This window comes from Theropithecus gelada, chromosome 20 (assembly GCF_003255815.1).
Source record: "Theropithecus gelada isolate Dixy chromosome 20, Tgel_1.0, whole genome shotgun sequence".
In the NCBI taxonomy this organism is placed as follows: domain Eukaryota; kingdom Metazoa; phylum Chordata; class Mammalia; order Primates; family Cercopithecidae; genus Theropithecus; species Theropithecus gelada.
The window spans coordinates 67,706,409-67,724,111 of NC_037688.1; the positions used below are offsets into that span (position 1 = coordinate 67,706,409).

Sequence of the window (17,703 nt, forward strand, 5' to 3'; positions counted from 1 at the left end):
GGGTCGCATTTTCTAAGGAGAGGGTTCCCTGAACCCTCACAGGTATATAGTCCTCCAATGGCAAGGATCCAAGGTCCCTTGATGTCTTCCGTGGGACCCCCAGGGGAAACTCTTGTCACCAAAGCAGGACTAGGCCCCTGGGCATGAGTTTTCTGAAGATCCAGGCCCAACCTCAGATTCCACCTGCTCTGCCCCCCAGGGTCATGGGTCCCCTTGCGTTTTGTTCCTGTGTTGGCCCCGGAGCCCCAGGCATGGATTTTCTGAACAGCAGGTCGGTCCCTTCCCTGCCCACGACTGGTTCATGGTCATGCAGCTGCTATGGCCTTGAACTGGGATCTCCTTTATTTTCCCGTGGACCCTTTTTCAGGGGGAAAAGACCTCCCCAGCCCTGCCAGCTCCAGCCTTGACCTACATCCAACCCCCGAGTCTGAGCCCCGACCCTAGCCCCTGACCCGCTGGACCTCTGGCTTCCCAATTTCCCGGCTCCCCAGCCAGTGCCCCCTGCAACTTCTGGCAATCAAACACCCCAGCCTCTAGCCTTTGCCCCGGCCCTCCAGGTCCCTGAAGCAGCCCCGGTCTCAGAGCCTCAGCTCCTACCCGGGTCCCCAGGCTCCTGCAGCGCCCTCCCTCCAGCCGCTTGATCCCGAGTCCCTGGCTCCAGTCCCCCAATACCCGGCCCCTCACCGGTGTAGAAGGCCGAGACCGCGATGGGTGCACCGACCACCTGGTCCCAGAGCAATTTGGCCAGCACCGCGCGCGGCGCGCGACCCGGGAGCGCACGCTCCAGCAGGCCCAGCCACACGTAGTTGAAGTTGGCGTGGAAGGTCACCACCAACGTGGCCACGCGCCGCGTCTGGCGCCAGTCGGCCTCGCCGCCCTGCAGTCTCTGCTGCAGCGCGTCCCCTGCCGAGAAGAGCGAGCCGTAGAGCAGCACGTTGGTGGGCCATGGGTGGCGCCGGGCCGCGCGCGACACTGCCGGCCACCAGCCCGCCATGTCGGCGCTATGGGCGCCCGCGATCAGGAGCCGGCGTGATAGGCAGCTTCCTGCACCGCGTCGGAGCCTCCTGGGCCTCCAGCAGCCCCTGAGCTGGCGCCGCCTGCACCTGCACCTGCCCCCTCCAGACGCTCCGGAGCGATTGGGCGCCCGGCCCGCACATTCAGCTGGCACTGTCCAATCCAGAGGCCACGGGCCGTTGTGGGGGTGAACGTTTGAAAGGTGCCCGGCCCACCCCCATGCATGGGTCCATTCACACAAAATACCCAGAACAGGCAAAGCCACAGAGGCAGAAGGCATGGGGTTATTTATTTACTTGTTTATTTTTATTTTTATTTTTATTAATTAATTAGATATTTTTGAGACGGAGTCTCGCTCTGTCGCCCAGGCTGGAGTGCAATGGCGCGATCTGGGCTCACTGCAACCTCCGCCTCCCGAGTTCAAGCGATTCTTCTGCCTCAGCCTCCGGAGTAGCTGGGACTACAGGCGTGCGCCATCACGCCCGACTAATTTTTGTATTTTTAGTGGAGACGGAGTTTCAACATGTTGGCCAGGCTGGTCTCGAGTGAACTGCCCGCCTTGGTCTCCCATATGGAGTTATTTTTTTGGAGCGATGAAAACATTTTGAAATTAGATAGATGTGATGGTTCCATGACTTTGTGAATATATTAAAAACCATTGAATTGCACACTTTAAAAAAAGGGGGGGTGCATTTGGCCGGGCGCGGTGGCACATGCTTGTAATCCCAGCACTTTGGGAGAATTAGACAGGAGGATCCTTTGAGGGCAAGAGTTCCAGACCAGCCTGGACAACATAGGAAGACTCCATCTCTACGAAAAAGAAAAAAAAAAAAAAAAGAAAGAAAAGAAAAAAGTATTGTAATTACTCAAGCTTGGTGGTGTGCACTGATAGTTGTCAGGCCTCTGAGCCCAAGCTAAGCCATCATATCCCCAGTGACCTGCACGTATACATCCAGATGGCCTGAAGCAACTGAAGATCCACAAAAGTGAAAATAGCCTTAACTGATGACATTCCACCATTGTGATTCGTTTCTGTCCCACCCTAACTGATCAATGTACTTTGTAATCTCCCCCACCCTTATGAAGGTTCTTTATAATCTCCCCCACCCTTGAGAATGTACTTTGTGAGATTCACCCCCTGCCCCCGAAACATTGCTCTTAACTCCACCGCCTATCCCAAAACCTATAAGAACTAATGATAATCCCACCACCCTTTGCTGACTCTCTTTTCGGACTCAGCCCACCTGCATCCAGGTGAAATAAACAGCCATGTGGTTCACACAAAGCCTGTTTGGTGGTCTCTTCACATGGACACATGAGACAATAGTCTCAGCTACTGCTACTCGGGAGGCTGAGGTGAGAGGATCACTTGAGCCCAGGAATTCAAGGTTGCAGTGAGCCACGATAGGGCCACTGCACTCCAGCCTGGAAAAAAAAAAAGAAAGAGAGAGAGGGACAGAGAGAGAATAAATAAAATGGTGAATTTTATGGTCTGTGAATTTATCTTAAACAATGAAGGGACGGCCGGGTACGGTCGCTCACGCCTGTAATCCAAGCACTTTGGGAGGCCGAGGGGGGCAGATCATGAGGTCAGGAGATTGAGACCATCCTGGCTAACGCAGTGAAACCCCGTCTCTACTAAAAATACAAAAAATTAGCCGAAAGTGGTGGCAGGCGCCTGTAGTCCCAGGTACTCGGGAGGCTGAGGCAGGAGAATAGCATAAACCCAAGAGGTGGAGGTTGCATTGAAGCAAGATCGTGCCACTACACTCCACCCTTGGTTATAGAGCGAGACTCCATCTCAAAAAAAAAAAAAAAAAAACGAAAAGAAATGCTAAGCAAAGTGTTCTGGTGTGTTCTGCCTGTCTTGGTAGTGGAAGGGAAGAAAATCAGTCTTTTTCTTCTCCCCCTTAAAACTATTTAAGTAGGGAACTGGGCACGGTGGCTCAAGCCTGTAATCCCAACACTTTGGGAGGTCAAGGTGGGAGGATCACTTGGGTCCAGGAATTCAAGACCAGCCTAGGCCACATAGTAAGACCTCATCTCTACAAAAAAATAAAATATTAGGGCCGGGCGTGGTGGCTCACACCTGTAATCCCAGCATTTAGGGAGGCTGAGGTGGTCATATCACGAGGTCAGGAGATTGAGACCAGCCTGGTGAACATGGTGAAACCCTGTCTCTACTAAAAAAAATTCAAAAAATTAGCCAGGCATGGTGGCACTCACCTGTAGTATCCTAGCTACTTGGGAGGCTGAGGCAGGAGAATCGCTTAAACCCGGGAGGTGGAGGTTGCAGTGAGCTGAGATCATGCCACTGCACTCCAGTCTGGGTGAGAGAGCAAGACTCCATCTCAAAAAAAAAAAAAAAAAATTAACGGGGTGTGGTGGTGCATACCTGTGATCCCAGCTACTCAGGAAGCTGAGGTAAGAGAATTTTGAGCCAGTGAGTTCGAAGCTGCAGTGAGGCATGGTAGTGCCACTGCATGCCAGCCTAGGCAACGGAGTGAGATCCTGTCTCAAAAAAAAAAGGCCAGGCCCAGTGGCTCACGCCTGCATTCCCAGAACTTTGGGAAGCTGAGGCAGCTGTATCACCTGAGGTCAGGAGTTTAAGACCAGCCTGGCCAACATGGCAAAACCCTGTCTCCACTTAATATACAAAAATTATCCAGGCATAGTGGTGCGCATCTGTAATCCCAGCTACTCAGGAGGCTGAGGCAGGAGAATTACTTGAACCAGGGATATGGAGGTTGCAGTGAGCCAAAATGGTGCCACTGCACTCCAGCTTGGGGGACACAGTGAGACTCTGTCTCAAAATAAATAAATAAAAATTATTTAAAAAAAAAAAAAGGATCCTCTGGACATACAAAATAAGTAAACCCCTACTACTTAGGCAAATAAAGAACAATTCTATCATTTGGGAATCTTAAGATCAGTTATACCACTTTATGAATCTTCAGAATCAATCTCTATTTTAGAGATACTAACATTGATTTATCCTACTATGTGCCAGGCACTGTCCTTCACACCTTCACATATATGATCTCATTTAATCCTCATTTAATTTTGATAGGGAAAAGTTGAGCTCCTTACCCAGGATCGTATAACTAGGAAACAAAGACCGAAGCACATGCCTCACTCTTCTTGTTATTAGAAAATATTTCCTTCTGTAAACCTCAGGGACTTTACAGGCAAAATACTGGATTACTGTAATATGATTCATCCGCCCAATTTATTTATTTATTTTTATTATACTTATAAGTTCTAGGGTACATGTATACAACGTGCAGGTTTGTTACATATGTATACATGTGACGTGTTGGTGTGCTGCACCCATTAATTCGTCATTTACATTAGGATATCTCCTAATGCTATCCCTCCCCCCTCCCACCTCACAATAGGCCCCAGGGTGTGATGTTCCCTGCCCTGTGTCCAAGTGATCTCATTGTTCAATTCCCACCTATGAGTGACAACATGTGGTGCTTGGTTTTCTGTCCTTGCGATATTTTGCTCACAATGATGGTTTCCAGCTTTATCCATGTCCCCGCAAAGGACATGAACTCATCCTTTTTTATGGCTGCATAGTGTTCCATGGTGTATGTTTGCCACATTTTCTTAATCCAGTCTATCATTGATGGACATTTGGGTTGGTTCCAAGTCTTTGCTATTGTGAACAGTGCCACAATAAACATACGTGTGCTTGTGTCTTTGTAGTAGCATGATTTATAATCCTTTGGGTATATATCCGGTAATGGGATGCCGGGGTCAAATGGTATTTTAGTTCTAGATCCTTGATGAATCGCCACACTGTCTTCCATAATGGTTGAACTAGTTTACAGTCCCACGAACAGTGTAAAAGTGTTCCTGTTTCTCCACATCCTCTCCAGGACCTGTTGTTTCCTGACTTTTTAATGATCGCCATTCTAACTGGTGTGAGATGGTATCTCATTGTGGTTTTGATTTGCATTTCTCTGATGGCCAGTGATGATGAGCATTTTTTCATGTGTCTGTTGGCTGCATAAATGTCTTCTTTTGAGAAGTGTCTGTTCATATCCTTTGCCCACTTTTTGATGGGGTTGTTTGATTTTTTTCTTGTAAATTTGTTTAAGTTCTTTGTAGATTCTGGATATTAGCCCTTTGTCAGATGGGTAGATTGTAAAAGTTTTCTCCGATTCTGTAGGTTGCCTGTTCACTCTGATGGTAGTTTATTTTGCTGTGCAGAAGATCTTTAGTTTAATTAGATCCCATTTGTCAATTTTGGCTTTTGTTACCATTGTATTTGGTGCTTTAGTCATGAAGTCCTTGCCCATGCCTATGTCCTGAATGGTATTGCCTAGGTTTTCTTCTAGGGTTTTTATGGTTTTAGGTCTAACATTTAAGCCTCTAATCCATCTTGAAGTAATTTTTGTATAAGGTGTAAGGAAGGGATCCAGTTTCAGCTTTCTACATATGGCTAGCCAGTTTTCCCAGCACCATTTATTAAATAGGGAATCCTTTCCCCATTTCTTGTTTTTGTCAGGTTTGTCAAAGATCAGATGGTTGTAGATGTGCGGTATTATTTCTGAGGGCTCTGTTCTGTTCCATTGGTCTACATCTCTGTTTTGGTACCAGTACCATGCTGTTTTGGTTACTGTAGCCTTGTAGTATAGTTTGAAGTCAGGTAGCGTGATGCCTCCAGCTTTGTACTTTTTGCTTAGGATTGTCTTGGTGATGCGGGCTCTTTTTTGGTTCCACGTGAACTTTAAATTAGTTCTTTCCGATTCTCATCAGGCCAATTTAATATTGCCTATTCGTTATAACATAATACTGCTCGCACAACTGAGAAAACGCTGTTGCTTTACCTCCTCCAGCTCTGTAGCAGCCATGTATAAATCAAAGAACTATAAATATACACTAATTACATAACCTACATAGGCAATCAATGTTAAGAAAAATTTTTACTGCCCGATATTTCTGTGGTTGAAAATGTAGAGTCTAATTTTGATCCACAGTAACATCTAGGTTAATGCTGATTCAGAAGGAAAACATTTGTTGTTGCCATGATTAGAGGCATCGAAACGCTGAATCACCACCTCAAATGTTACCACTATTAATATAACGAGCTACATAGGAAGATCGAATTAGACCATCTCGGACCACCAGGTTTACAATTCCACCTGCAGATACATGCAAGAAGTATTGTCACAGTACTTAGGTCACGTTATTCCATTGAGGTCATTATCAACTAAGCTTATAATTAATGTGTGCTCATTTGGTCAATGTCACCAGCATAACGTACTAACAAAAACAAGGACTGCAAACTCAAATGCCTGTAAGGCAGAAAGTAAGACCGTAGGAAGCAAAGTCTATAGGGAACTGTATAATAGAGGCTGCAGATTCATGGCAGATTCTAAAGCACAGTGGTCCCCAACATTTTTAGCACCAGGAACCGGCTCTGTGGAAGACAATTTTTCCACAGGCAGCAAGGGGTGGGATGCAGAAGGGCAATGGTCTTGGGATGAAGCTGTTCCACCTCAAATCATCAGGAATTAGATTCGCATAAGGAATATGCAACCTAGATCCCTCATGTGTGCAATTCACAACAGGGTTCATGCTCCTGTGAGAATCTAATGATGCTGCTGATCTGACAGGAGGCAGAGCTCAGGCAGTAATGCAAGCAATGGTGAGTGGCCAGAGATACAGATGAAGCTTCAGTCGTTCACCCACTATTCACCTCCTGCTCTGTGGCCCAGTTCCTAACAGGCCACCCACCAGCCCAGTGGTTAGGGACCCGTGCTGCAGCACATTGCTTAATAGAGGACTGTAGCAGCCATGCGCCCAGTGCTTTCCTGTTTTTTTTTTTTTTGTTTTTTTTTTTTGGATGCCCGAAACCCCATTTTTTTTTTTTTTTTTTTCCTGAAACCCAGATTTTTTTTTTTTTTTTTTTTTTGAGACAAGCTCAAGCTGTCTGCCCATCTCAGCCTTCCAAAGTGCTGGGGTTGCAGGAGTGCACCACCACATCTGGCCTGAAACCCAGATTTTATTTATTTATTTACTTACTTATTTATTTTTGAGATGGAGTCTTGCTCTGTTGCTCAGGCTTGAGTGCAGTAGCAAGATCTTGGCTCACTGCAACCTCCACCTCCCGGTTCAAACGATTCTCCTGCCTCAGCCTCCTGAGTAGCTGGGATTACAGGCACATGCCACCACGCCTGGCTGATTTTCGTATTTTTAGTAGAGACAGAGTTTCACCATGTTGGCCAGGCTGGTCTCGAACTCCTGACCTCAGGTGATCCACCCGCCTCAGCCTCCCAAAGTGCTGGGATTACAGGCGTGCACCACCGCACCCAGCCTGAAACCCAGATTTTTAATATGAAAGTCTTCAAACCTTGGAGGTGTCATAAAAAGCATGCTGTGGACCACTAGTTTGCAACTGCCAATCTAAAATATCATAGACATATCATCACTTTAGCCATGGAAAAAAAAAGTATGTGAGGCAGAAAATGGAAGCAACCATGCCTGATTTATTGTTGAATACTTTTTCCGTAGACCGAGAGCTTCCCTTTCATTAGCATCTGAAACTATCTTCAGAATGACATTAGTTTTCATAAAAGTATTGATCCTCACACCTCTTTATAGGCTTGCACCTGGCACAGCAGAGTGAAACATGTTAAATAGCATTTGTTCCTTGAGTATACATGGAAAAAGGTGAAGTACTCATAAGTGTTCAGCTAATATTGTAGCAGGACGAGTGGCAGACCAAACTCCTCAGACACTGAGTTAAAGAAGGAAGGGGTTTATTCAGCTGGGGGTATCGGCAAGACTTCTGTCTCAAGAGCCGAGCTACCTGAGTGAGCAACTCCTGTCCTTTTTAAGGGCTCACAACTCTAAGGGGGTGCATGTGAGAGGGTCATGATTGATTGAGCAAGCAGGGGGTACATGACTGGGGGCTGTGTGCACCGGTAATTAGATCGGAACAAAACAAGATAGGGATTTTCACAGTGCATTTCTGTACAATGTCTGTAATCTATAGATAACAGAACCAGTTAGGTCAGGGGTCCATCTTTAACTACCAGGCCCAGGGTTCAGCACCGGGCTGTCTGCCTATGGATTTCATTTCTGCCTTTTAGTTTTTACTTCTTTCTTTGGAGGCAGAAATTAGGCATAAGATGATATGAGGGGTGGTCTCCTCCCTTAATATGAGCAGCATCTCAGCAGTCTCCAATTCTTGAATTACCAGGGAGTATTTTTACCATTTTCCCCCAGTGAAAGGGCTATTTTAAGAGACTTACCCTCCAAAATGATGTATTAAGTCATAGTACTTTTTTTTTTTTTTTTTTTTTTTTGAGACAGGGTCTTGCCCTGTTGCCCAGGCTGGAGTGCAGTGGCATGATTGTTACAGGAAAGGGGTCCCAATCCAGACCCCAAGAGAGGGTTCTTGGATGTTGTGCAAGAAAGAATTTAGGGTAAGTCCGCAGTGTGAAGTGAAAGCAAGTTTGTTAAGAAAGTAAAGGAGGCCAGGCTCAGTGGTTCACACCTGTAATCCCAGCACTTTGGAAGGCCGAGACAGGCGGATCACGAGGTCAGGAAATCAAGACCATCCTGGCTAACACAGTGAAACCCTGTCTCTACTAAAAAGACAAAAAAGTTAGCTAGGAGAGGTGGCGGGAGCCTGTAGTGCCAGCTACTCGGGAGGCTGAGGCAGAAGAATGTCATGAACCCAGGTGGCAGAGCTTGCAGTGAGCTGAGATCGCACCACTGCACTCCAGCCTGGGTGACAGAGCAAGACTCTGTCTCAAAAAAAAAAAAGACAAAAAAAAAAAAAGACAAAGAAAGTAAAGGAATAAAAGAGTGGCTACTCCATAGATAGAACAGCCGTGAGGTCTCCTGGTTACCCATTTTTATGGTTATTTCTTGATGATATGCTAAACAAGGGGTGGATTTTTCATGCCTCCTTTTTAGACCATATAGGGTAACTTCCTGATATTGCCATGGCGTTTGTAAACCGTCATGGTGCTGGTGGGAGTGTAGCAGTGAGGATGACGGGAGGTCACTCTTATCACTATTTTGATTTTGGGGGGTTTTGGCCAGCTCCTTCACTGCCACCTGTTGTGACAGCAAGGTCTTTATGATTGGTATTTTGTGCTGACCTTCTATGTCATCCTGTGACTTAGGCTGCCTTAACCATCGGGGAATGCAGCCCAGTAGTTTCAACCTCATTTTACCCAACTCCTATTTAAGATGGAGTTGCTCTGGTTCACACGCCTCTGACACAATCACTGCTCACTGCAGCCTCCACCTAGAGATCCTCCTGCCTCAGCCTCCCAAGGTGCTGGGACTACAGGTGCGTGCCACCACAGTCAGCTAATTTTTGTATTTTTTGTAGACATGGGGTTTTTCCATATTTCCCAGGCTGGTCTCAAACTCCTGGGCTCAAGCAATCCTTCCGTCTCAGCCTCCCAAAGTACTGGGATTACAGGCATGTGCCACCATGCCCGGCCTAATATTTACTTTTAATCAGACTAAGACAGGGTTACTACCTGAGTTGCTATGGCTCCAGCTGAAAGCCTGTGCAGTCATATCATGGGTAAACATTTGCTTTATGCTGAAAATATGGCAGACCTGGCATTACAGCTTTTACAAATCTCCTAAGGTGTCTTGGTAGTGTATTAGTTCATTTTCATAGTGCTATAAAGAAATACCCGAGACTGGGTAATTTATAAAGAAAGAGAGGTTTAATGTACTCAACAGTTACATGAGACTGGGGAGGCCTCAGAATCATGGTGGAAGGCAAAGAAGGAGCAAAGGTACATCTTACATGGCAGCAGGCAAGAGGGCATGTGCAGGGAAACTGCCCTTTATAAAACCGTCAGATCTTGTGAGACTATTCACTATCACGAGAACAGTATGGGAAAAACCTGCCCCCACGATTCAATTACCTCCTACCGGGTCCCTCCCATGACACATGGGGATTATGGGAGCCACAATTCAAGATGAGATTTGGGTGGGGACACAGCCAAACCGTATCAGGTAGCAACTTCCTAGGGTCAGTTTTGCAGGTGGTAAAGCTATTTACCAAGACAGTTGTAGGTAAAGAAAGGCAGATTTATTAGAGAAATTATGAAAATATGTTGCAAGGTTGCAATGGGCAGCACAGCAGAGAAGGGGCTATCTGCAAAGAGGCAAGGGCTGGAGGAAAGTTTTATAGGATCATGCTGGAGGGTGCTACGTGTGGAATGAGGTAATTGTGCCTGCAGGTTGTTGGTGATTAGCTGTCTCTAACAATTGTTCATACAAAAATTGTTCATTATTCTCCTCAACTTGGGACTCTCCCCAACCTGGGGACCCTTCCTCATTGTTGCTTACTTATCAGGACTTCACATAAGGGTCTGGAAACTTCATTCATTCATATCTTCAACACAAATTTTAGATAGCCTGTTTTTTAAAAAATTTATTCAACAAATATTTAGTCCAAGCCACTATTACTTATTACTTTCTCTACTATTGTATGGACTTGTAACTATCTCTGACACTATTCTTCCACATTCTCTATTATTTATGCCTATGGTAAAATTGGCCAGTTTGACCATGCAACTAATACTCATAGAGAATATATAGAGTCTAGAAGAAAATATACAGGTTCTTAAAGGCTGCCCTGCCAACAAAACCATAATGCAGGAACAAGCATCACAACTATGCCAAATAATCAATTCTATAATATCCCAACTTTTCCTTTAAAACTGGAATTTCCAGACTTCCTTTCTGCATTAACCAGTTTAACTAGACAGTAATGAAATATCCCTCCTACTTTTTGCTGTGATAGTTTAGATGTAAACCAAAAATAAAATTCTAAGCCACCCACTCCAACTGAATAGACCCTTCCTGTTGGCCAAGGACATTCCAAAGTAAACTGAAAAAACCAGCTCAGGCCATGATGGGAACGGGAGGTGTCAACATGCCTCATTTATACCTTCTTCCCTCTGGAATCAAGACACAACTGACCAGCATTAACATTAAAACAGAGATCTTAAGCCAGGCACCGTGGCTCACGCCTGTAATCCCAGTACTTTGGGAGGCCAAGGCAGGATCGCCTGAGGTTGGGAGTTCAAGACCAGCCTGGCCAATATGGCGAAGTCCCTGTCTCTACTAAAAATACAAAATTAGCCGGGCATTGTGGTGCACGTCTGTAATCCTAGCGAGGCATGAGAATCAGTTGAACCCAGGAAGCAGAGGTTGCAGTGAGCCAGGATCATGCCACTGCACTCCAGCTGGGCAACAGAGTGACACTCCAGCTCAAAAAAAAAAAGAGAGAGACCTTAAGACTAACAAAACAGACTCTTTGTAGCAATAAGATACCAAATTATAGCCTGACCCTAGTCAGGACAGATAATAAGCCCTGAAAGAAATCAAAGTATTTTATGCCAAAATATATTATTTTAACGTATTATGAAATGAAATGGTCCTGTAAAGTTATCTCTTTTGGGGAAAATCTACATTCTATAGAGGATCTCCTTCCCTTTCCATGTCTTTCCCTCATCCAGGAGAGATTTAACTAAGCTTGGCACCTTTTAGGATCTGATAAGAGATATTTATCATCTATTCTCTGAAGTCGGCCACTTGGAGGCTTCATCTACATAACAAGAACCTTGGTTTCCACAACCCCCTTTATCTTAACTACAAACATTTCCTTCTGCAGACTTCAGACTACAGAGCTTAACCTTTTCAACCAATTGCCATCAGGAAATCTAAATCCACCTATGACCTAGTAGCTTTCCCCCACACCCAGCCCTGCTTACCTGCTGCTTCTAGTTCTATCTTTGTGGGCCCAACCAGTGTACACCTTACATGTATTGATTGGTGTCTGCCTGTAACTTCTGTACCCCTAACATGTATAAAATCAAGCTGTCACTCAACCACCTTGGGCACATGTTCTCAGGACATTTTGACTATGCCTCAGGCCTTGGTCACCCATATTTGGCTCAAAATAAACCTCTTAAAATATTTTACAGAGTTTAATTATTTTTATTGACATAGAATACTGTCAGAGGCATTCAAACCAGAGCGACTCCATTTTGATTGAGGGTAGGAAAATGAGGCTGGGACTTCCTGGGCTGCATTCCCAGAAAGGTAAGCAGTCCTAGCCTCTAGATGTTTACAGTTAAGGGAACAAATTAATAATGTTTACTAAACAGACCCAGACTTGGGAGTGTCCAAATATCCCAATATCTGGAGACCAAAGGCATTCTAATTTTGCTTTAAAGATAATAAAATAATATCAATTCTTGGCCGGGCACAGTGGCTCAGCCTGTAATCCCAGCATTTTGGGAGGCTGAGGTGGGCGGATCATGAGGTCAGGAGATCGAGACCATCCTGACTAACATGGTGAAACCCAGTCTCTACTAAAAAGTAGAAAAAATTAGCTGGGCGTGGTGGCGGGCACCTGTAGTCCCAGCTACTCGGGAGGCTGAGGCAGGAGAATGGTGTGAACCCGGGAGGTGGAGCTTGCAGTGAACCGAGATCATGCCACTGCACTCCAGCCTCCAGCCTGGGCAACAGAGCGAGACTCTGTCTCAAAAAAAATAAAAATAAATAATAATAATAATATCAATTCTTGTAAAATATAGTAATTAAAAATATTAATCCTTTATCATAAACTCTTGTAGCAGAGCACACCTCCCCATATATATGAGTATTGTACCTATGGTTGATACGTTTCTCCTCTTACTTTTATTTTTTTATTTTTTTATTTTTATTTTTTGAAACGGAGTCTCGCTCTGTTGCCCAGGCTGGAGTGCAGTGGCCGGATCTCAGCTCACTGCAAGCTCCGCCTCCCGGGTTCACGCCATTCTCCTGCCTCAGCCTCCAGAGTAGCTGGGACTACAGGCGCCTGCCACCTTGCCCAGCTAGTTTTTTGTATTTTTTAGTAGAGATGGGGTTTCACCGTGTTAGCCAGGATGGTCTCGATCTCCTGACCTCGTGATCCACCCGTCTTGGCCTCCCAAAGTGCTGGGATTACAGGCTTGAGCCACCACGCCTGGCCTCCTCTTACTTTTAGGAATGCCTTACCCTGTCTATGGAGTAGCTGTATGTTCACCACACCACATTACTTTCTTGTTTTTTTGTTTGTTTGTTTGAGATGGAGTCTCACTCTGTTGTACAGGCTGGAGTGCAGTGGTGCAATCTTGGCTCAATGTAACCTCCACCTCCTGGGTTCAAGTGATTCTACTGCCTCAGCCTCCCAAGTAGCTGGGATTATAGGCGCCCGCCACCAGCTTGGCTAATTTTTTTGTATTTTTAGTAGAGATGGGGTTTCACCATGTTGGCCAGGCTGGTCTTGAACTCCTGACCTCAGGTGATCCACCTGCCTCAGCCTCCCAAAGTGCTGGAATTACAGGCTTGAGCCTCCATACCAGACCAACAGAAATCTTTTTTTTTTTTTTTTTTTTTTTGAGATGGAGTCTCGCTCTGTCACCCAGGCTGGAGTGCAGTGGCACGATCTCGGCTCACTGCAAGCTCCACCTCCCGGGTTCACGCCATTCTCCTGCCTCAGCCTCCCGAGTGGCTGGGACTACAGGCGTCTGCCACCACACCCGGCTAATTTTTTGTGTTTTTAATAGAGATGGGGTTTCACCATGTTAGCCAGGATGGTCTCAGTCTCCTGACCTTGTGACCCACCTGCCTCGGCCTCCCAAAGTGCTAGGATTACAGGCATGAGTCACTGCACCCGGCCCAGAAATCTTAATGCTGCATTTTTTTTCTACTTATGCTACAAGAAAAATGGCTGAGAAGTCCCCTGGGAATGAATTCAAGTCTAGATTTTCACCTCTATGACAGTACATATATATCTGTAAAATAGGCTGACATTTTTCCATAGCCAGTTGGGGAGTCAATAAAAAAAAAAAGTTTTTTGTTTTGTTTTGTTTTTGTATTGTATTGCTTTGTTTCGAGATAGGGTCTAGCTCCATCGCCCAGGCTGGAGTGCAGTGTCACAATTTTGGCTCACTATAACCTCTGCCTCTCAGGTTCAAGTGATTCTCCTGCCTCAGCCTCCTGGGTAGCTGACATTACAGGTGTGAACTGCTGTGCCTGGCCAAAAAAAAAAAAAAACTTAATAGAAAAAATTTAAAAATAGGCTAACATTTGGAAGAATTCAGTAAGTGATGTAAAGAACATACATAAATAGGGACAACTTGTATCTCCATCCAAAGGTGTAAATCTTGTATTTACAATAAAGATAACCAGGAAAGTTTACAGAATGTAAATCTAATTATCTTTAAATATTTCCCAGAATAATCACATCACCAAAAACAAAAAGTAGCCAGAGGCATTTGTTGTATTTAACTGAAATTAATTTATTTTTTCATACACTCAAAATCATATTACATCAAAATTTTAATATATACACACATAAAATTTAAACTTAAAAATGAAACCATTGGGGCTGGGCACAGTGGCTCACACCTATAATCCCAGCACTTTGGGAGGCCGAGGTGGGCAGATCACCTGAGGTCAGGAGTTTGAGACCAGCCTGGCCAACATGATGAAAAACCCTGTATCTACTAAAAATACAAAAATTAGCTGAGCATAGTGGCAAGCGCCTGTAATCCCAGATACTTGGGAGGCTGAGGCAGGAGGATCACTTGAACCTGGAAGGCAGTGGTTACAGTGAGCAGAGATTGTGTCACTGCACTCCAGCCTGGGTGACAGCGCGAGACTCTGCCTGAAAATTAAAAAAAATAAAAAAATTTTAAAAAAGAAACCATTGGTATTGCTATTACAATACTTTCTACCCAGAATATGAACAGAACATTCTGGTCCATAGCTCAGAAAAACAGGTCACCAATGTAAATATGAATATTAGAAAATAACAGATCCAGGCTGGGCTCAGTGGCTCACGCCTGTAATCCTAGCACTTTGGGAGGCCAAGGTGGGTGGATCACCTGAGGTCAGGAGTTCAAGACCAGCCTGGCCAACATGGTGAAACCCCATCTCTACTAAAATTACAACAATTAGCTGGGCGTGGTGGCTAGCACCTGTAATCCTGGCTACTCGGGAGACTGAGGCATGAGAATCACTTGAACCTGGGAGGTGGAGGTTGCAGTGAGCTGAGATCACATCACTGCACTCCGGCCTGGGCAACAGAATGAGACTCTGTCTCAAAAAACAATAAAGTACATAAAATAAAATATAAAATAAAAACTCAAAAAAGCTATTATCTGCATCTTAGTAAGTTAGTTTAATAAACCTACTTTTCCTTTCTTTTCTTTTCTTTTTTTTTTTTTTTTTTTGAGACAGGGTCTTACACTGTCACCTAAATGGCAAAATCACAGCTCACTGCAGCCTCCCAGGCTCAAGTGATCCTCCCACCTCAGCCTCCTGAGTAGCTGGGAATATGACATCACACTCAGCTAATTTTTTTGTTGTTCTTATAGAGATAGGATCTCACTATGTTTCCCAGACTGGTCTCAAATGCCTGGCCTCAAGTGATCCTTTCACCTCAGCCTCCTAAAGTGCTGGGATTACAGGTGTGAGCCATTGTGCCCAGCCCTACTTTTCTATAATATAGCTGAAATCAGCCAGATGAAAAAATTGAAGTTTTGAAAGGTGAAGGAAAGAAAATAAGAACTAATTTGGAAGATACAGGACTATGGTCAGAAGGAAGGGGCACTGAAAAGAGGGAGAGAGTCTCAGAAAAGAAAGGGGCACCTGATGTTTACTCAGTTCAAAATTCTTCCTAGGCCGGGCATGGTGGCTCATGCTTGTAATCCTAGCAGTTTGGGAGGCTGAGGTGGGCAGATCACTTGAGGTCAGGAGTTCAAGACCAGTCTGGGCAAACATGGTGAAATCCGATCTCTACTAAAAATACAAAAATTCGATGGGTATGGTGGCACACGCCTGTAGTCCCAGCTACTCAGGAGGCTGAGGCAGGAGAATCGCTTGAACCCCAGAGGCGGAGGTTGCAGTGAGCCAAGATCACGCCATTGCACTGCAGCCTGGGCAACAGAATGAGACTCCATCTCAAAAAAATAAATAAATAAATTCTCCTTGGGTCAGTCCTTTCTCCTTTTCTTCTCCCAAGGACCAGAGAGGATCCTCCACTACCGTCCTCTCTAAAGCAAGGCTGTCAAGTCCTTAAGTGCAATAAGTGTAATAAGCCCTTCGCCTTATTACAATTATTCTGCCCTCCCGGAATGTTCAAGTGGTCATGGCGTGGGCAGGAGGTGAGAGGAGAGAGCGGTGGGTTTGGTTGGGTTATGGCGTGGGCAGGGGGAGAGAGGAGAGAGCAGTGGGTTTGGTTGGGTCATGGTGCGGCCAGGGGGTGAGAGGAGAGAGCAGTGGGTTTGATTGGGTTGTGGACAAAGAAAGAGAAAGGAAGAAATGGATGAATAAAGATGTAGTTAGAGAAGGATACACTTACAAAGCAGAAGAGAACTGGGAAAAGACAAGCTTTTACTTGATATATACCAAAAATGTGACTCAGTCATTACTGCCTTCTATTCACATGGTTAGTTACACTTCATAGATCTTCATGTGTTCCTAACCTTTCAACTCCAGCACGTACTTTATCTTTAAATTCCAGATTTCCCTTTTTATGTATCAGCTGTTGAAAGTATAAAAAGAAACTTTTTCAATCATTTTAATTGCATTAGCAGTGATTTAATTTTTTTAGATGCTAAACCGTATGGGTGAAAGTGGATTAAATGTAGCCGAATGCAACCTCAAGATCTTCAGGCACAAAAACCCATTAACTTTTTAATACTCTCAGAAGATGAACCTAATTTCAAATGAAAGCTGCCTCCAGAATATATTGTTAAGCATATTCTAGATATAATTAATTCATTTTGGCAAACATTCTGTAGAAATTCACGTAACATTTTACTGTACTAAAAGCAAATTGCCCATGTAACAAAAAATACCTTTTCATAGCTTCAGATGAATTTTAAAGAATGACTGATGGTCCTTGGAAGAGAAACAGTAAACAGATAAGGTTTATAGCAATCATGTATGAGTTAGAAATTGCAGTTCCAGATAATCTCTCTATTAAAGAGACTATCTACACTTAATTTGGTCCACTGTAGTGAACACAGTTGATGTGAAGTCCCCATTTAAATTCAACCTGAAATACCAAAGTTAATTTTCTTTTCTTTTCTTTTCTTTTTTTGTTTTAAGACAGAGTCTTGCTCTGTTGCCTTAGCTGGAGTGCTTGGCTCACTGCAACCTCCGCCTCCTGGGCTTGAGCGATCCTCCTGCCTCAGCCTCCCAAGTAGCTGGAAGGACAGGTGCAAGCCACCACACCCAGCTACTTTTTGTATTTTTGGTAAAGATAGGGTTTCATCATGTTGCCCAGGTTGGTCTTGAACTCCTGAGCTCAAGTGATCCGCCCGTCTTGGCCTCCCAAAACGCTGGGATTACAGGCGTGAGCCACCGTGCCTGGCCAGAAAATTTTAAACATGCACAAACTCTCTTGGCCGGGCGCGGTGGCTCAAGCCTGTAATCCCAGCACTTTGGGAGGCCGAGGCGGGTGGATCACAAGGTCAGGAGATCGAGACTATCCTGGCTAACATGGTGAAACCCCGTCTCTACTAAAAATACAAAAACCTAGCCGGGCGCGGTAGCGGGCGCCTGTAGTCCCAGCTACTCGGGAGGCTGAGGCGGGAGAATTGCGTGAACCCGGGGGGCGGAGCTTGCAGTGAGCCGAGATCGCGCCACTGC

General features: G+C 45.0%; 2 protein-coding genes across 2 annotated transcripts in view; both read right to left on the minus strand.

Annotated features, from left to right (window-relative positions):
* The window catches only part of LOC112614031 (mpv17-like protein), a 240,487-nt gene that overhangs the window by 207,095 nt on the left and 15,689 nt on the right, over positions 1 to 17,703 (minus strand). The gene's annotated exons all lie outside the window — the stretch shown is intronic.
* Positions 587 to 1,617, minus strand: LOC112614665. The gene has a single exon (XM_025371365.1). The coding sequence runs from the start codon at positions 1,292 to 1,294 to the stop codon at positions 587 to 589; it is 708 nt and encodes a 235-aa protein (XP_025227150.1). The 5' UTR covers positions 1,295 to 1,617.